General features: G+C 50.2%; 1 protein-coding gene across 1 annotated transcript in view; it reads left to right on the top strand.

The window, feature by feature from the left end:
* Positions 1 to 20,354, top strand: part of XKR6 (XK related 6) — a 260,267-nt gene extending 239,913 nt beyond the window's left edge. The window contains exons 2-3 of the mRNA XM_066278849.1: positions 479 to 675; positions 19,334 to 20,354. Coding sequence (XP_066134946.1) covers positions 479 to 675; positions 19,334 to 20,295 — 1,159 coding nt within the window. The 3' untranslated portion in view covers positions 20,296 to 20,354. The remainder of the gene's footprint in view (positions 1 to 478; positions 676 to 19,333) is intronic.
* The last annotated feature ends 258 nt before the right edge of the window (positions 20,355 to 20,612 follow it).

Raw genomic sequence — 20,612 nt, 5'->3', positions numbered from 1 at the left:
CCTTTGTTCCATGTGCCTCCCTGATGGGGGGGGGGAGTCAGTGGACATGTGTGACTGCATCCTGGGCCACACCTGTACAGAGGCTCGTTGCAGGCTCTGTGTCTCCCTAGCATAGAGGGGCGCACGAACTTTGGCGTCCAACGGCTTGGGGCGGCTCCTAGTTGCTCCATCATCTGGCTGTAGGTCCTAGGCTGTTCCCTATCTGTCTTAGGTGGGAATCACACCTGCTGTCACCTGGGACCCAGCCATACTTAGTGTCCAGTAGAAGCTCCACAAATGCTGCCCGGAGCCGTAGCACAGTGGGTCTGTGTCTGTGTCCGTGGACTGGGAGAAGTCCTAGAACTGGTTTAAGTGTCTGGAAACCCTCGGTGGGAAGGACACACCAGCACAGGTGGCCCTGGTTTTGGGGAGCAGCATGGCCCTTCCAGAGCCCCCGCCCCCACCCACGCTCTCTGCTGTTCCCTCTCTCTCTCGGCAGGTATATCCGCACCATGTACCTGGGGATTCAGAGCCAGCGGCAGAAGGAACACCAGCGACGCTTCTACTGGGCTATGATGTACGAATATGCAGATGTCAACATGTTGCGCCTCCTTGAGACCTTCCTGGAGAGCGCCCCCCAACTGGTGCTACAGCTCTGCATAATGATCCAGAAGAACAGCGCCGAGACGCTGCCCTGTGAGTGCCCGCCCCAGGACCTGCGCAGTGACCTTCCCCTGGGCCGGCACAGGCCCCGCCCCCGGCCCCCTCAGTGCCTGCCGTGCTCTGTGAATGTTGTCCATTCTGATCCCTGCGTCCTCGGGACACCCAGGCTCCTGTGCGATGCCACCGCGGCCCACACCAGGAGTGCACAAGTGGCACAGACATTTCCCGAACACCTCTGTGCGCGCCTGCTCACCAGCCACACCCCTTTGTTCTAGTGAGCAGAGCAGAGCCTGGGTCTCAGAGGTCCCTGAAGGCGGCAGAGCGGAGGCCCTGGTCTCCCAGTGTGGGGAGTGGCCCCTTTCCTTTGGCACCAGCCTGAGCCGAAGGGTTCACACGTGTGCAGGACAGGGAAGATGGCCTGAGGACAACACGTGACAGGACTAAATCATGCGAGGCAGCAGTTTCAGACATATTTAAGCTGTGGCTCTTGCTTCAAATCAAAGCTTATATAGACACTCCACTCATAGAACTGGCTCAAGTAGCTCTGTTCTGGTTAGAAGGGGGTCCAGAGCCTGGTGTACTCTGCCGACGGGCCTTCTCCCCCTCCCTGGCTCCTGTCGCCCCAGGTGGTCTCCAACGAGCCCAGGCGCTCGGTGGAAGCATTGGTCTGTATGGCAGCAGGGACCATTCAGCTGCCCAGGAAGGACTTGTAAGGTTAGGCTTCACCGGGCAAAGGAGAATCTCACACCAGGCCACCAATAGACCAGCCTTGCCCTGCCAGCCGTGGGAACCCTCATGGGCCCTGGTGACCCACTGAAGTACCGGTGACAGGCATCCTTTTTGCTCACAAAACCTCCATGCCGAGCTGCCCTCAGACCCCTCAGGCTGCAGCTCCCGGGCCAGGGCAATATACTCCAGGCGGCACATTTGCTGGGGGCTGAGGAGGGCCCCTTTCTCTCCCATCCGGGTCCTTCTTTTTCCAACCCTGTTGTGGTCTGAGACTCCACCCACTTAAACTGCCCTTTGCTGTTTCAGTTTCAAATCTCCCATCCCTACACATGGCCCAGGCAGCCAAATTGTCCTTCCAACCTTTGGCCACATCCTGGCACCACGGAGCAGGTGGCAAGGTGACATAGAGGGTGAGCTTCTAAAAGGACAGTGGTCCCAGACTGACTGGGGTCCCGGTCACCCCTTAGACCCTGCTGTGACATTGCCCTTCACCTTTTTAGGACCTCCTTTTCTCTTCGATATAATGAGAGAGTGACAGTAATACTTTATTTTTAGGGGGACACAATGATGCAATGCACGTCAATCACTTTGTAAACTGTCACTCTCCACAGGAACCTCAAGGGTGTGTTCATCATTACCAGGGTGTGGTAGTGAGTGGCATGGACAAGGTCCTATGGAGATCCCCCCACCACCACCCCTCGTTGGCCCTGTGGGTCTTCCCTGCCCCAGTGTCTTTGATGAGAGTGTCCTTTCTATGATAGTCTCAGATCATAAACATAGAGAAGCTGGATGTGAGCTCCCTGGAGAGGAAACTCAAGGGGCAACAGATGTTACTTCCTCTTGACGTGGGAGCCCAGTGAGGCCAAGGTCAGTGAAGGCCAAGGGGCTGCTTGGGTGCGCTGCCCCATGGGCACACGGGGAGAAGAGCTGGAGTGACAAAGGTTGTGCGCTCTGGGGGAGCTCCCCTGGACTTTCCTCCCACACGGCCCTTCTTCCGTGCACAGCTCAGAGGTCGGGGAGGCATTTCCCTACATTTGTTTCATATATAGAACAGGCTTTCATCATTAAATACATTTGGGAACTGCTGGGCTAACCAAAGGTCAGTGGCAGTCTTTGCTGACGGTTGTAAATCCCCAAGCGTTGTGGGAAGCCGTGGGAAGGGGTCTGTGGCGTTCGCAGGGTTGATGGGAAGGTCTCCTGCCGTCATTGAGCCCAGACTGCAAGGGGCTTGGCATTGTGCTCTTACTTTGCTTCTATCTAGACTGTCCGCTTGCCGCCAGACCATTGTTATAATAGATGCTTTCCCCCTCTTTTCCCCTAAAAAGCTGCATGATGTGTATGCGCTTTAAAGGAATTCAGTTTAAATATTAGAAACTGGAGGAGGGGAGAGAGAGTCTGTGAATGTGAAAGGGACATGGTGACATGGAAGGAAGAAATCTCCCGGCCATGTGGGAGGTTGGAGTGCGGCACTTCGGAAAGATGGCGGGGAGCGGGCAGCTCCCGCCCTGCTAGTTGATAGGCTTTGGACCTTTGGGAAGTTACTGAGCCTTTGTGTTCCTCAGTTTTCTCATCTCCGAAATGGGGATAATATTAGTACCTACCGCAGGGGGTTGTTATGAGCATTTGACATGACAAATGTCAAATGCCCCATACAACGTCCGGCTATTTTGTCGTTGGTGGTGGTGGTGCTAGAGCTTTTGTGGTGGATACACTTTCTGAATTGGACTGCAGCCTTCACTGGGGAGACTGTGGCTGACTGGCCTTGCTCTGGCTGCCTTTGTCAACACCTGTCCGCTCTATCCTGCGAATGCTAGTAGATGGCTGGAAAAGTCATTAGCACTTTAGCAGGCGAGTTTTCTGTTGAGCTTGCCCAGTGCCAGCCTCTGCCCCTTTTGCTATCTCCCACCTTCCAGTCCTCACTCAACGCTGGGGTGACAGGGCAGCAGTCAGCCTACAAGGCGGATTTGTATCCAATTTCCCCGTAAATTTGGACTCAAGTGAAAAATATAATAATAGTCATTCATACAAATAGTATGCTAGAGTCATTTGGGCATTTCAGCAGGGTCTTCCTTAAATCTGATGTCTTAACATTTTAAGTAAAGATAAAAATAGAGCTCTGCAGGAAACACATGATGCTACACCATTGACCCTGGCAGCGAGTCTCGTGTCTGCCGAAAGCTCCACCAGGATCCTGGGTGGTGACGGGGTTTGGAAAACAGTCCAGAACAGTAGGAACATCAGGCAGAGCTGCGTGTGCCTTCCACCCTGGCCATCTGCCAACTCATGACATGGGCGAGTTCATTTCCCAATGGGGTGCCTTCAGGTGTAAAGCAGGCATCATAACTACTTTTGCAATTGTTGACGGAGGTCTCCTGAGCTACACACTTGCCTCTAGAGCACCTTGCCTGGCATATTATGGGTACTTGATACAGTCTGCCACTCAACAAAGAGGTATTAAATCAGGTGCCATAAATGTGCTGAGGGCAATATGGAGCGAAACAGACGTGGCCCATACTCTCATGCATCTCCCATCTCTGGGGAAAACAGAGTGAAAACAGTTAGGCAGATGACAAACATGTGGTAAGTGCTGAGACTGAAGTAGGCAGGACGGGGGCTGGACCAAGCTTGCTTTGGGCAGGGGTATTCAGGGATAGCCTCTCCAGACAGCTGACATTAGGCTTCCTGTAGCTGAGAAGGAGCCAACTCTAGGAAGAGCAGAGACAGCCTTCCAGGCAAAGGGAACGGCACATACAAAGGTCCTGTGGTAGGAAGAGCCCAGCTTGGTTTAGATAGTGTAAGGACCCAGCATGGCTGGAGGCTGGCAGTGGGGAGGGACTGGGGGGAAGAGAGCGACTGGAAAGAAGGATAGAGAAGCAGGCAGGAGCCCGACCAGGCAGGGCATGCTGGGCCCTGCGAGGAGTTCGCGTCAGTACCAAGTGCAGTGGGAAGGCTTACGAAGGAAAGCTATACAATCAGATTTGCACTTAAAGAAGATCTCCTTTCCTGCTGTGCAGGGGGGCAGAGCAGGAGCTGAGCTAGGAGTACCAGTTTAGCGGCTGCTGGAGTGGTCCAGGCGTGAGACCACGGGGTTGAGCGTTTTCAGGAAATGATGCTGAGTGTGCAGATTTGAGTGTTGTCCTGGAGAGTGAATGAACTAGACTTAGCAGGGCTGGTGTAGGCAGTGAGAGCAGGGGATGGCGGTTTCTAACTATGTGTGTTGAGATGGACGAAGGGGAACCATCGGGAATAGGGATTAAGAATTAATAGCTCTGTCACCTTTCCTTACTTTTGGATTTTCTGATGTTTCCACATGAACATTGGCAGGATTGGGGGGGTGCTACTTGCTGCACCTACATAGTACCTGAGTCTTGTCTTTTCTGGTTAAGCCCACACTGAGGAGTGGCCCTACTATGGGCTCTGATGACTACCTTCCCCTGGCATCACATTAGCACCATTTGTCAGGCACCTGCCGTGAACCTGACACTGTGTCAGCAATGAGTCTGCAAAGATACCTCCCATTCAGGAGTTTATGGTCCAGTACAGCACATTTAAAAATTTTTGATGGGCCCTGCCTGGTTGGCTCAGTGGTAGAGTGTCAGCCCAGTGTGTGGAAGTCCCGGGTTCGATTCCCGGCCAGGGCACACAGGAGAAGCAACCATCTGCTTCTCTAACTCTCCCCCTTTTCTCTCTTTCTCTTTCTCCCCCCTCTCTCTCCCTCCTCCTCTCATAGCCATGGCTGAACGGTTTAAGCAAGTTGGCCCCGGGCACTGAGGATGGCTTTATGGCCTTGCCTCAGGGGCTAGATTAGCTCAGTTGCTGAGCAACAGAGCCACAGCCCCAGATAGGCAGAGCATTGCCCAGTAGGGGTCTTGCCAGGTGGATCCTGGTTGGGGAACATCTGCTTCCCTGCCTCTCACTTAATTAAACAAATATATATATTTTTGATGGGTGTATGTATAGAGAAGGGAGTAACTTTCTGGGGGCATGATAGAGGAGGTAACATTTGATCTGGGTCTTTTTTTTTTTTTTTTTTTTTTTTACAGGAACAGAGAGATAGGAACGAAGAGAGATGAGAAGCATCAATCATCAGTTTTTCGTTGAGAGACCTTAGTTGTTCATTGATTGCTTTCTCATATGTGCCTTGACCGTGGGGCTTCAGCAGACCGAGTAACCCCTTGCTCGAGCCAGCGACCTTGGGTCCAAGCTGGTGAGCTTTTTTTTGCTCAAGCCAGATGAGTCTGCGCTCAAGGTGGCAACCTTGAGGTCTCGAACCTGGGTCCTTCTGCATCCCAGTCTGACGCTATATCCACTGCGCCATCACCTGGTCAGGCTGATCTGGGTCTTGATGGATGAATAGGAGCTCTCCTAAAAGATGTGAGGAGGCTCTCTGGGCAGTGGAATCACAAGTGCCAAGGGACAGAGGCCTGAAAAGGCATGGGGTATGCAGGGAGTGGGTGGTTCTAGGTGCGTACAGTATAGGATGTATTGCAGCAAGTGTGGGGGACAGTGGTGGTGGTGATGACGATACTAATAGTGTGAGTTAAGACTTTTGGGGGAGCTCAACTCTATACTAAAGACTAACCTAAGAAGTTTACATGGATTAACCCAGTAAAGTCTCATAGCAACCCTATGGGTAGATGCTCTATGATTCCCATTTTATACATGATGATACTGAGGTCCAGAGAGGTCAAGTCATATGCATGCGCCACCACAAGGCTAATCAGTGATGGGGCTAGATCTTGACCTACGCAGTCCAGGCCCAATGCCTGTGACCTTAGCAAGGATGGCTGCGGCTGAGCCTTGACGAGACAGACTCGTGTGGATTCTGCAGGAATGGGTCCCTGATGTGGGGAGGGAGCAGAGGTTGACATGCGCGATAGACCTACCAGCTCTGGCATATGTCTCTGCTGGGGCTTGGCTTTTGGACAATATTCTGTCTTTGAGAGCATCTGTGTGAGCCACCTCTGCTAAGTGCTCCTGAGGAAGCCTTGCTGTCTTACGATCAAGTTTCACTCCGTCTGACCAGGAGGGGAGGGAATGGGCTTGGGACTCAGGACACTGCCAGCTCCCCAGGGTACTATTAGTGAGAAAGACACACAGGAGCTCACCTGCCTTTGACTGCCTTTCCTTGGGAATGGTCCCTATGCTTATCCTGAAGACTGAGAGAGCTGGCTAGACACAATGGGCAGCCTACACATGTGGGGAGAGATTTGGCATTAAAACCCAGTGCCCCATGTTTCTAAGATGGCTCACATCCCTTCAGTCTTAGTCTTCTTAGATCTCTATGGAAACCCTCAGAGGAAGACCCAGGCATCCCCAGATAGTCTCTCAGCCGTGCGTGCTCCTCAACCCTCTTATCAGCTAGGGAGCAAGACTGAAAGTCCCTGTCTGGGATCGGAAGCTTGAGACCACCACGAGGCGCTGGAACTTGAAGGTAGCATCGCTTCCCATGCGGGGATTGCATCAGCCGGCACGGTGCTGACCAGCCCTGCTCCAGTGACACGCATGGCTGACATGCTTCTCCAAAGGGCAGGGGTCCCCTCAGAGAGGATAAAAGCAGGTTTCACTTGTTCTCATAAGTGGCACCCCACCATGCATCACTTTACAGGTGTTCCCAAACCCCTGTGAGTGGGGGCTGGGCAGCTTCTGAGAGAGGACACCCAGAAAGGCATCTTGAGTTCCTATTCAAAAGCTTTGACCTCAGGCCTTCAATTTTCAAAGGAATTTGGAGCTGCAGAATCTTTAGAACAGCAGAGGTCCATCAAGACCATCCAGCCCACCCTCCTTGTTTAACATGCAGGAAGCTGAGGCACAGAGACACCAGTGGCTTGCCTAGAGTCACACAGCAAGGAAGGCTGTTCGAGAAGGCCCCCTTTCCTGCTGCTGAGGGAGCAGCAGAGCGTCTGTCCATCCATAGGATGTGGTTCCAACAATAAGCCTGGCCCAGGTTAGACTCCTCCCCCCCCCCCCCCGCCACCTGACCATCTATAACCATGGAAACCTAGTACCAATTTTACATAGAATAGGCATCTTTATGAAGACAAGAAAGTGTGAGAAAATATTAAGGCCTGCCTATTAACACTGGTTTTCTTTTAAACAAGCGTTGAGCGGTAAGATTCAATTAGGGCCCTTTCGGTCTGTCTCTTTGGCGTTCACCTCCCTGATCGCTTTCCTTCTTAACGTCAATTGCCAGCTCCTTTGCATCAAAAGCCTTTCCAGTGGCTTGTACATCAGCTTCACTTCGGCTTCTTTTTCTGCAAGAGCCCTGACTGACAGCATCCCAGCGCTCAGGAAAGGCAAGTGTTCATTGGTGTTTCTCTGTTCCCGTTACGACTAAGTGTGTCTTTCTCTTCAGCTGCCAGGCCCAAAGCACTTCTCCCTTTGCCTAGTGAGGATGACACACCTCCTGTGGGAAAGACACGGCTCCTACTTTAGTCTCCATGAGCAGGTTTCCCTTCGCTGCGAAGAGCTCTGCCTTCTGGTTCGAGTCCTTGGGGAAAGGGAAGGCCCACGGAGTTGCGTCTTAGCTGTTGGCTCGGTTCACCCGTTCCCCTCCCCACAGTGGGAAATTTCCATGTCTCTGTCCTCCTGGGAGCTCTTTTTTTTCTCATATGAAAAATGCTTTCTGGTGTCTGTCCACGTGGACATAACCATCACCCTCTAAATCTGGGACACAGCAGTGATTACTTGAACGTTTAGGATTGTGGTTACAATGAGATGGAACTGCCACCCAGAAAGGGATGGTGATCTGATTGTGTGTCCCAAAGGTGACACCAGAGCTATGAATTATCGGCTCAGGTTCCTCATTATGAAGAAGTCCACTTTGTTATTAAAACAACCAACCCACTGCATCAAACAAACTGAGGTAATGAATCATCTTGTCTACAATGATGGAGTTTCTGTGCTTGCCCTCATCCCTTGCCAGTGTCAGCCACTGCTTGACAGGACCCTGGGGCAGCAGAGCCCTACTCCCTAACTCACACCCTGCTGAGCTGTAGTTGCCCATGTTGGAGACCTGCTGGGGGGGGCAGTCTCAGACCAAGTTGGTACTCAGATCTTCCAGCCTTTGATCTCAATTTCCAGACTATTCGTCACACTTCCATGTCTTAGCTGGAAATAGATAAATGAAGAAAAAGAGGTGCGGTTGTTCCCATCCTTCTCCTGGCTGTCTCGCATCTTCACTCATGACTGAAATGATGAGATACACACAGAGAGACATGCCTGCCTCCTCTGGCCAGAACACAGGCTAGACTTGTCCTCTCGTTCCCCCAGGATGGCCTCTCTTCAGCTCTGTTTCCCTTTCCTTCTGAGAAGACAGCCCTCCTCCCTTCCCGTGGGATATCTGTTTGGGTAGGCACACAGGGTGCCTTAACCAGCCACCTCCAGCTCACAGTCCCACTTCAGCCACCAGTGGCTTCTTGTTAAACACAACCATCAAACCATATACTTGTAAGCAGAATTTGAAAGGATTTTAAATAGAGACCTAAATGAAGCCTTTCACTGCATCAATCAGGCCTGAATCTGCTTGTCATTCTGAGGCCTTTCAGCTGAGGTTGCCCCTAACAACTGGTAAGAGAGAAAAAGAAAGAGGGTTCTTTTCCTTTTAGATTGTGGTAAGAACCCTTAACATGAGATCCACCCTCTTAGCATACATTTAAGTGCGAAAGAAAATGTAGTACGTCCATTCGAGAAAGAGTTCTTAAAGCAGCAGAAAAAAATCTGGGAAAGACGTAAACTAAATCGATTTCATTACGGTTAATGCAGATGAAATACCCCTTGTTTCGCAGGAAGTATTTGTGCATAAAATGCTGGAACAAAGAGGAGTATCGAGGCAGCCTTCCTGAGTCCGCACAGGCTGACCAGTGCAACCTCTTGGGGGAGGCTCCGAGGTCTGCAAGTTCAAAGTCTGAGCAGTAACTGTAATCGGGTCATTTATTCAATATGTATTTATTAAGGACCTGTTAGGTTCCCAGCACAATTCTGGAAGCCAGGGGTGGATATAGCAATAAATAAAGCATAGGAACCCCTGCACTCACGGAGCTGATGTTTCTTGTAAGGAGAGACAATGAATAAAGCAAATACTCTACTTTTCATAGCGCTTTTCCCTGCTCTCCCATAGTAGATTGTTTCTATGAAAACTTTCGTTAGCTGAAATGGTGTAAAGGAAAGAAGCGAATACCATTCATTTATCTGGAAAAAAATTTGAGGAACACTTTCCATTGTACGCATTACTGGGCCAGACCAAGAGACCACTTTGCTACCGGCAGAACCAGCAGTCACTCTGGCAGCTCTCAAGATTCTTTCTGTCTTCATGCAAATGGGATGAATGGTGGACGTGGGCAAGTTCGACATCCTGTGTCTTTATTTCTTTCACTGCCACTGGAACACTGAACTGCATACAGTTTTACACTAAGTAAAACTCCCTTTCAAGCTCTCTTAGGCTTTTCTGATACCTTAGGTCACATCTTGCTAACGGATGCACAAAATAAATCGAGATCAAGCGCAGATGCTCCCAGACACGGTTCAAAGCTGTGGGGCTTGGTGCTGAGATGCTGAGTGTGGTTGTCAGGGGAGGAAGCGCTCTTGCTGCCCCGAGCGCTCGCTGCCCTCCGTCACGGCTTATGCAAAAACAAACACTGAATGCTGTTCTTGCTTTTCGCCTTTTTCGTGTGTATGAAAGTGAAAAGCCTCTTCCTATTTCTTTCAGTTAGCAGAAACAGGTATTAATGTAGGCCTTTGATAAAAGCCAAAGGGATGCAATGCCAACTTTTGAAAAGTGGAGGACACTTGTCTTGGGAAATGATCAGCACGAAGGGGAACAGTAAGGCTGGGAAGAGGGACACGAGGAGAGGAGAGCTGTGTGTATGGCTGTCAACAGGGTGGAGAGGAGGGTTTCCTGGAGAAGGTGACTTTTGAGCAAAGAGCTGAAGAGGAGAAGGAGCCAGCCCCACAGATTTCTGGAGGAGCTTGTGCCAGGAGGAGGGAACAGCCAAGGAAAAGGCTTGAGCGGGGAGGGCCACCCGTGTTTTAGGAGGCTGAGACACCTGTGGTCGCTGGGTCGCTTGGGTAACTCGGCCCTGCCCGGGGGTCTTGCCAGCAACGCTACTCTCCTTCTTTTAAAAAAAAAAAAAAGAAATTGAACAGCTTTATGGAGAAACAATTTACATATTGTACAGTTCACCCATTTGAAGTGGACAATTCAATGGCTTTCAGCATATTCAGAGTTGTACCATCAGCACCATCAACCTGCAAACTCCGCCTCCCACTCTCTGGGACAGGGAGCTGGCGGAAGGAGCGCAGGGGAAGGAGCGCAGGGCTCTGCACCGCGGGGCTGAAACGTGGCGAGGGGTGTGGGGCACACCTCTCGCATCTCATCTTCTTGGGGCCTGGATAGCATGAGTGAGGGCAAGAGGGACTCCCAAAGGCCCTTTCAGGCAAGCTGTGACTCTCAGAGAAAAGTGGGGAAATCCCAGCAAAATGTGGGCAGTAGCAATCTTTAATTATCAGGTTAGACATTCATGTCAGAGTCAATCACGGACTCTAAGCCTCATGGGAACGTCGAGCTCCAGGAAAGACTGCAATTAAATGATCTTCAAAAGGTCTTTTCTATTCCTTAAGATGTCCAAGGAAAGGAAGGCTGCATGTTTCACAAATGATGTATTCTCATGACCCACAGCTGAGTCTGGGGAGAGGGGGGAATAGAGGAGACGAGGAGGAGGACACCCGGGGGGCGAATCCCGTAGGCTGTTCCCCGTAGGCTGTGCCACTTCTGGTGTGGTTATGGGGGAGTCACCCTTTCTGAACCTCGGCTGTTCACCCATCAAACTTACACTCAAGGACCCAATAAATTCTGGACCCAGTTGGAAGTGCTGGGTTGGCCAGGGCATCAAGAGGAGTTTTAGGAGTGTGGCATTCCCTCCACTGACAACCAGAGGTAGAGTGGGTGTGACTCTGACCCGCAGACAGCTGAGTCCTATGTTATTTTGCAGCCTTCCTATATGCCCAGAATCCCATTCCCCAGACTGCCAGACCCTGGAGCTCAGGAACGAGCCAGCCCTAGAATCTGCCCGCTGGTGACATAGGGGGCCAATCACCACCTCTGCTATTGCTGAGGGCCCCGTCCTTGCCTTCACCCCTCACCTTTCAGCAGTAATTGCCAAGTACATTGAGTCCTTCCCTGCTTGTCCCCTTGGCTACTTTCCTGAGACTATCAGGAAGACAAGGTGCTGCCTCCTGTCTTGCACGTGGAAAGCCCCCGCTATGGACCACACAGGCCTGGCCTCGCACCCTGCTCTGCACTGCTCTGCTCAGACAAGGCCCTTAACCTACAGCTAGTAACACCGCCTCAGAGGGGTTTTGTCAGGAAGTAAGTGAAATGTGTTTATTCTTGGCCCCAAAGAGGCACTCTGTGATGGGGGCTCCACCTTCAGGGACACACATAGCCCACCATCCTCTGGAAGGGTCCTCGCAGGCTTTTCCCACCCAGGGCCACTCAGCGCTGAGAACTGGAGGGTGTGAGGACCACGCCGAGTCAGCCCACACACTGGCCCGGGCCAACCTCACCTGTTCAGCAGGCCCGCCTCCTCTTTCCTCCAACCTGAGCTGCCATGTTGCTTGACGTGGGTGCTGCTCTGCCCAGAAGCACAGCTGGCAAAGCTGGGCTGAGTCAGGGCAGCACGGCCAAACCATCCACAGTGAGGACAGTGGTTCCAGTTAATCAAGCACTGTCACCCTCAGGGACTCAGTGGCTCCAGGTAAAGCAACCCAAAATCATTGGTCTGGAAGAATCTCAAGGGTTTTAATGGCCACATCATTCCCCACACCTTGGGAGACAGGACCAGGCCTACTAAAAAAAGTTAGAATAGCTTCTAAATGACTATAACTTTCCGAGTCACCTCCTACACAAAGCCCGAAGCCCACTCCTTCCCCCATCACATTTCTGACAGGATGAGTTGGCTGCAGTGACCTTTGCTCTTTGCCTTGTAGGGATTAATGTCAGTCTACCACTTCCAGAATCTGAGAATCCCAGCAGGTCCCTCCTCCTCCTCCTTACATACGTAGCTGTCAGGGGCCCTCGAGTGAGACTGAGTGGGAATCCTGCTGGCCTTGGCCACAGGCCTGCTTCTCTCAGGGCAGTGCACAATTTCAGGACAGACTCATTTAGGTTCGGCTTTGGTAAGACAATGGCACAACAGAGATTACCATCGTAGCAGCCAGATCTGAATTCTGTCCCCTGTGGGCCATCACCCTATGTTAAAGAGCTTTTTCTTCAGCCGGGGTGTGGTATAACTTCTCAGATGTCAACTTTCCTGAGGAAGTCCACTCTCCCCTCTCTTTATTTACACCAGGCCACTTCGATTGGCCTTGGGTTTTTCCAGGTCACCTCAGCCACACATGTATGTCAGTCCTGAGGGTCACATCCACAGATGACAGATGCCATCTTCTATTCTGACCCTTTCTAAGGGTCAGTCCAGCCATGTCAGGGGTGTCTTAAAGTTACCTGATGTGGTCACCTCACATGGGGATCACATCCTCTCAAATGCAGAAATGAGACAAACATGAGTGTGTCAGTGCTTGAAAAAGATTGCTCTCAAAGAAAACCTTAGACCAGTGGTAGTCAACCTGGTCCCTACCACCCACTAGTGGGCGTTCCAGCTTTCATGGTGGGCGGTAGCGGAGCAACCAAAGTATAAATAAAAAGATAGATTTAACTATAGTAAGTTGTTTTATAAAGATTTATTCTGCCAAACTTAGCAAAAATATGACATAAAGTACTTGGTAAGTAATTATTATTATATGCTTTAACTTGCTGTAACTCTGCTTTATAAATTTTATAAAGTTACTTCCCTACTTTATAAATCACCATTACTGTGGAACAGGTTGGTGGTTAGAAAATTTTACTACTAACAGAGATACAAAAGTGGGTGGCAGGTATGAAAAGGTTGACTATCCCTGCCTTAGACCTTTGTCACTGTGAGCGTGTTTTCAGTGAAAGTTGTTTTGTTTTGTTTTCCTGAAGTGAGAAGCAGGGAGGCAGAGACAGATTCCTGCATGCGCCCGACTAGGATCTACCCAGCATGCCCAGTAGGGGGCAATGCTCTGCCCATCTGGGGTGTTGCTCCATTGCAACCAGAGCCATTCTAGCACCTGAGACGGAGGCCATGGAGCCATCCTCAGTGCCTGGGCCAACTTTGCCCCAATGGAGCCTTGGCTACGAGAGGGGAGGAGAGAGACAGAGAGAAAGGAGAGGGGAAGAGAAGCAGATGGGCACTTTTCCTGTGTGCCCTGGCCAGGAATCGAACCTAGGACTTCCATGCACTGGGCTGACGCTCTCAGTGAATGTTTTCAGATGAGATTTTCTTTGTTGCTGTACATCAGACTCCCAGGATATGATTCTACTAGGCAAGTGGTGCATTGGTTTGCCCGGAGTATGGTGCTGAAATATGGAGAGAGCCTTATGGTGCTCTTCTAACTGCAGTGATGCCCACCAGGCTTTTCAGAAGGATAATTGAGCTGACCAGTGTGCTGGTAAATGATTCACAACTGGCTCTTAGCAGAATCGGAGCAAAACCCTGAGTTTGTAGTGCTCGCCAATTTCAGTGGTAACAATACTGCCACTGTGCTTATTTTAAGGCTCCAACATGACATCAGCTGGCCCACCAAATTCCTGCAAATTTAACAATCGAATCTCACAAGCCAGGCAGAGCCAGCATCAGCACCCCGATCCTGTCTGAGAGGTGAGAAAATCCCAGGTTTCAGTGTGAGCGTTCTTGCTTACTACCTATGTAACCTTGGCTAAGTTACTTAACGTCTTTGATCCTGGCCCATAGATGGCATCCAGGAGGCTCATCTCTTCCCCCCTGGTGGCCTGGTTAGAAAAGTAGCTTTATGTCATTGCCCCCTTGCTGTGTACCTGGGTGGAGGTGAGGACAGGAGACAGACGGTGATGCCTAAAGAGCCATGCACACAGCTGTGGTAATCTTTTTCTGGGAGCATTTCCAAGAAGAGACTGGGCTTTTAAAAAATGTAGGAAAATAGGGAGAAGTTTGACAAGTGGAAAGGGAAGAACTGCCCATCTAAAGGGAACTCATTTTGGGGAAAATACACAATGGGAATTTGAAAAGCAGATGGTGAAATTTCCCACAAATGGCAGCTTCATTGGTACAGAGGGAGGAGGTGAGGGTTGAAAGGTGGAGAGGTTGACCTGGACATGCAAATAGACAAATAGCCAGTTAGTTGAGCACATTTCTTGGTTTTGGGAATCTGTAGGGGACCGATCCAGTGGGGTACAATGGCCTACAAATTAGGTGAACATGCAATGTCAGAACACAGCTGTGTCCACATCCAAGTTTCTCAACTTTACATTCAGTTTCCTTATTTGTGAAATGGGAATGAATAGCCCAGCAGGGAAGGGACGCCATAACTGGGATAGCGAATAGTCATGTGTAAAGTAGGACAGAGCGGGTTCAAATGGCAAATGTCACCTCTTAATGCAGCACTTAGGAATAGGTTGACCACCTCAGTGAGAACTCTCCATTGGGGTTGAGGGATCGGGAATAAAAAGGAGGTGGGAGAGTGATGAGAGCAAGGAGGAGATTGGAAGAGAAGAGGCAGAGAGAGGTGTGGTTGCATTGGGAGAGGACGCAGGGTCCAGGTAGCTACTCATTGTAAGATGGGAGGAACTTGACCCTGTGGTGGGAAGGAGACAGGAGAGAGGGAGCAAGTGGCCTGCATGGGTGACTTCCCACCCCTGTCCTACCTTGACCTCACACCTGTCCAATCCCTCTTTCTTCCTTAAGGGTGTTTCCAATGTGTGATTTAGTGGTGGGACTAAATATTTTGTGGCAGAGGGGGAGGAGGGCAGCTGGTGACAGACCTGGGCATGCACAATCTGTTCTGCAAAACAGCCCTGCAATTGACCCCATCCCTTTCCACTCAGAAAGTCGCATAGCCATCTGCAGATATTCCCGTAGGCTCTCAGAGCCCCCCTTGCACCCACATGCTGTGCTCTCCCTCTGAGAGGCTCTAGCCTGCTGGTTTCTTCTTCCAGTTCCCTTTCTGGTGGCTCCTCTGTGCAGCCCAATCCATTCTGAGCCACAGCTCTGCCTTCTACTTGCCAGGTCTCAGCCTCCCTATGTCACCCTGATGCTAGGCCCTCCTGCTGTCCCTCATTCTTCTTACTGCATCACAGCCTCCTGCTTCTTCCACTGTCACTGCCCCCACCCTCCAGTTTTAGAGTCCTGTTCCTATCTCAGTCAGACACCCTGTCACTGTGCTGTTCACATGACGGGCCAACCACTCTCACATCTTTTCTGCTTTGTTTCCCATTTGGCAACAGTTTAACTGACAGTGACCCTTGGATATTGCAATGACACCACCAAATTGGGCCTTCCCTGATGACTACCCCTCTTCCATAAGTGTCTTCACTGCAGGGTGCAGCCCTGCTTTGTTCCGTTGGCTCTAGGTGTGGCCATTCCATTTCTAGAAACCTCAGATCCCACGCTCAGTGATCAGAGCCTGAAGACCCCTCTCCCAAACCTTCCCCCCACCCAAGAAGCTTCAGCTTAGTGACCTCCTAGCTGATTAGGCTGGACTCCGGTCCAGTCGGCTCAGTGGGCCAGCTGCAGGCCCCACCTCCTGGTCTGCACCAGGAAAAGCGAGCAAGCCGTGAAGGTCACTGCCCAGAACTTGTCACAGCCAAAAGTGAAGTGTTTCACAATTTCCAGCCTGGCCTTTGGAATGCAGAAAGGAATCCAGCCCATAGCTGAAGCAAATCATAAATGCTCCCAGACCCATTCAGAAATTTCACTGGGGTCCCTGAGACTGCTTTTACAGCTGGAGCCTGTTGAGTGTGAAGCTTGGCCAGGAGAATGCATTGACTTTTAGATTGACCTCAGGCAAGACAGAAATCTTCCAAGTGAGCCGCTGCAGAGAGGGAAAACCCTGCACTCGCTCCCTCTGTAATGGAATACACCGCAGGCCTTTGAAGATTAATCACTTAACAGAGGGAAAGTGATCTCAGTTAATTCTATTGGCATCACCTCTTTCTTTGTGGCTTGTCTGTTACTCTCCTGAAGGTGGCATAGAATTTAAATTTGAGTTTTAGCTCCATTATCAAGGGCTTCTCTGAGATGCCCATGGGTACTATACTTCTTGTCCACTCTTGACAAAAGATTCAAACCCCTGCACCCAGCGTGCCTAGACTTGGTCTTCTCCCCCTCGCCCAGCCACTTCTAAGGCAGTCTGCAGGGTCCATTAAGACAGTGGTAATTTTCAAGGGCACTGGAGTCAGGCTGCGATTTTGAATCCAGATGCAACTTCTTCACAGGTGTATGATTTTTGAAGAATATCTGAAGTTTCTTCATCTAAAAAATGGGATTAGAGAACTGTATTAGTTCGTTAGGCTGCTGTAACAAAATAACACAGACTGGGTGATGGAAATACCAGAAATGTATTTTCTCACAGTTCTAGAGGCTGGAAGTCTAAGATCAAGGTATTGGCAAGGTTGGTTACTCCTGCAGCCTCTCTTCTTGGCTTGTAGATGGCTGTCTCCCCATTCAGCTTTGGTAGAACTCCCCTCTCATTACTAAGGGTCAGTTATGTCTCTCAGATGTATCACTATTAACATTAACAAATGAGTTCAAAAAGAGAAGAGTGACATCACAGAGATACTTAAAGGGACTCTCTGAGGATGCTCCAGTTTTGGGAATAAGCCTGGTGATATATGCTGTCAAGATTATTGCATGCTCCCTGCCCTCCAGAAACTTACAGCCTAAGTCATGTGGCTCCTACAGGGGCCCATTTCCCTCCCTGCCCCAACCCAACAGACAGCATGAACACAGGAGGCTAACAGGTGAGCATAAGCACTGTGACGTGGTCCCAGAGCGTGTGTGCCCTCAGCCCCTGGTGGTGGAAATGCCCTGTATGAACAAAGGGCGAAGCAGGACACATAAGTACTTTGCATTCAGAACTTTCCAGAGAAGTGAGAAGAAAATCATTATGGTTATTTTCAAGATTGGCTTCTGTGGAGAACTTGGGATCGTTTCTCCCGTTTGTTTTCAATCTTGATTGTTACTGTTACAAAATCAACACATTCTCATGGTAACAGTTCACCGTCCAGGATTTCTCTGTGCTTATGGTAGCATCCTGGTTTTTGTTATCACTCTATAACAGTGTCCCCAACCCCCGGGCCATGGACCGGTACCGCAGAGAGAGAATAAATAACTTACATTATTTCCGTTTTATTTATATTTAAGACTGAACGATGTTTTATTTTTTAGAAATGACCAGATTCCCTCTGTCACATCCGTCTAAGACTCACTCTTGATGCTTGTCTCAGTCACGTGATACATTTATCCATCCCACCCTGAAGGCTGGTCCGTGAAAATATTTTCTGACATTAAACCGGTCCGTGACCCAAAAAAGGTTGGGGACCACTGCTCTATAATGTTCTGCATGCTGCAACTGAGCATCTCCTTGCAATGGCGGAAGGGAGGGGCTATGTGAGATGGGCAGGGAGGGACAAGTGCAGGGAAGGTGTAAAATGACAGAAGACTTTGATTCTTCATTGAAGTTTGGAGAGTAGTGAGGTGGGCAGGGACCTGGGGAAAGACAAACAGCTTGGGGTAGTGAACCTAGTCTCTTGGTGAATGGGGCTCCTGGATCGGAGCTTTGCGCTTAAGAGAAAAAATGACCAGGTGACATTGATTTTAGCCTGGAAGAAAGCCATGGGGGAGCTGTGCTCCGCTGTATGGGTTGGGAATGCAGTAAGGAGATGGCTGTCCAAGGAACACTATTCAGTACCCCTGTTGCATTTAGTTCTGAAATTTGGGAAGAAAGGAAAAGCAGAAGAGATACCAGATGGAGTGAGCGGAGAGAATGCATGGGGAGTCAAGGGGTGACTGGGCCCTGGCTTGAGAGAAGATTGTGTGGTAATACCTAACTGATGATTGCTTGCTTATGGGTGGGTTTGAAGGAACTCCAATAACTATTTATTGTGTTTAGTTTGATTTAGAACTAGAGATGAAATAAGCAGCATTATAAATAAAATTGCCTTTAGTGATTCAAGTATCACTTGGCATCAGATACATTTACTTGCCTGTTAAGGAGAAATGCAAGCTGGTGAGGGGAAACTGCATCCTCAAACCATGAGTTACACCGCTGCTGAGCCAGGATGGAACCCCAGGAAGGACAGAACCTCACAAGTCAGACCTCAGAGAACAGTGGTCAGTGGTTTGTTGGAGAAAGCAACAGGATAGAGGGGAGGGCAAGCGAGACAAGACTGAGTGAGAAAGGCAGCCAGCGAAACGGGCAGGCTTTCCCAGGGTCCTTGATCAGAGTGGCGTTGGGAATGGATGAGGGAGGGAGAGGCTGAGTAGAAGAAGGTTCGGTGAAGGGCTCCTTGAGGCTTTGAGTGAGCTGATGGAAAGGTGAAAGGGGGAATCCAGAACCTTCCCAAAGGAGAAGAGTTATGGGTCTAGGGGCAGCGAGCAAGCTGTCAGTCTTCATAAATGGTGATCCCCTCTGTGAGCTTCTCTGAGAGCATAGACTGCTGGTGACAAGGACACCATTCCTTGCCACACATCTGTGTGTAACTAGGGTCCCCGTGAACTTGGGATTCCTTAAAATAGAATGTGTGGTCCCATTTCCAGAAGACGTAATGAACCACCACAATGGCCCCAGTTCTCAACCCCCCTGGCAAAGCCCATCAGCTTCAGTTTTACTCTTGAGCAGTGTGTCTTCAGGAGTTCTAGATGGGGTTGTTGGAACTAAAGCTAGAGTTCAAAAGCTGTCAGCTTAGGGAACAGCTGTGACCTCCAAGTTCGGTTCCTGATTTTGTGTTTCTTTCTCCCTCCTCCTTTAGATCGCGGTGTGTGTGGGCGTCTCCTCAGCTGGCAGCCCTGCTGTGCCCTGCGGTTGACGTCCAAAGTTTTGACTGTGTGGGTTTGTGTCTTTCCGGCAGGTGTCTCCTCTGTGACTTCCCTGATGTCCCTGGCTTGGGTGCTAGCCTCCTATCACAAGCTGCTGCGGGACTCCAGGGACGACAAGAAGAGTATGAGCTACAGAGGGGCCCTCATCCATCTCTTCTGGCGTCTCTTCACCATCTCATCCAGAGTTATCTCTTTTGCCCTCTTTGCTTCCATCTTCCAGCTCTACTTCGGGATCTTCGTGGTGGTTCACTGGTGCGCCATGGCCTTCTGGATCATCCATGGCGGAACAGACTTCTGCATGTCAAAGTGGGAGGAGATCCTCTTCAACATGGTGGTAGGGATTGTGTACATTTTCTGCTGGTTTAACGTCAAGGAAGGGCGGACTCGATATCGAATGTTTGCATATTATACGATAGTCTTGACCGAGAATGCTGCCTTGACGTTCCTTTGGTATTTTTACAGAAACCCGGAGACCACAGACTCCTATGCGGTGCCAGCACTGTGTTGTGTCTTTATTAGCTTTGTGGCTGGGATCGCATTGATGCTCTTATATTATGGTGTGCTGCATCCCATGGGGCCACGAGCTAAGATCTTTGCCAGCTCCTGTTGTGCCGAGCTGCTCTGGGGCATCCCTTTGCCCCCCGATGTTGAGCCCATGGCGCCTCAGACCCCTGGGTACCGGGGGACCCAGGTCACGCCTACCAGAGCCGTAACGGAACAACAGGAGGATCTCACGGCTGACACTTGCTTGCCCGTTTTCCAAGTGAGACCCATGGGGCCCCCCACCCCATCTGGGCGTCCTTACCCAGAAGGGCCCCTCATTAAGATTGACATGCCAAGAAAGAGATACCCAGCTTGGGATGCTCATTTTGTAGACAGGAGATTGAGAAGGACTATTAACATTCTGCAGTATGTTACCCCCACCGCGGTAGGCATTCGGTATCGAGATGGACCGCTCCTTTATGAGTTGCTACAGTATGAGTCTTCACTCTGAGATCATCTTGACCCAAGTTGAGAAGGGGACCTTAAGTTGGTTTGCGGTTAATACCGCTTGCAAGAAATATAACCCTCCCTTCCCCCAATACACAAAATCACCACTATCACCACCACCACCACTGCTACAAAAAAAAAAGAGAAAATAATAAGTCACAACCCCTTCAGATAAGCTTTCTTTCCAGTCGCTGTATGTATACAAAGATATTCTCTATGTTTTGTAAGTAAAAACAAAAAGAAAACCTTTCTTTTGATTTTTACACATAAGAAACAGTATTGAAAATCCCACACTATTGTTCATAGGGTGGAGAAGGAGGA

The sequence above is a fragment of the Saccopteryx bilineata genome, chromosome 1 (genome assembly GCF_036850765.1).
Source record: "Saccopteryx bilineata isolate mSacBil1 chromosome 1, mSacBil1_pri_phased_curated, whole genome shotgun sequence".
Lineage (NCBI taxonomy): Eukaryota > Metazoa > Chordata > Mammalia > Chiroptera > Emballonuridae > Saccopteryx > Saccopteryx bilineata.
Note: the sequence above shows the minus strand (reverse complement) of the source record. Positions and strands in the feature narration are given on the sequence as shown.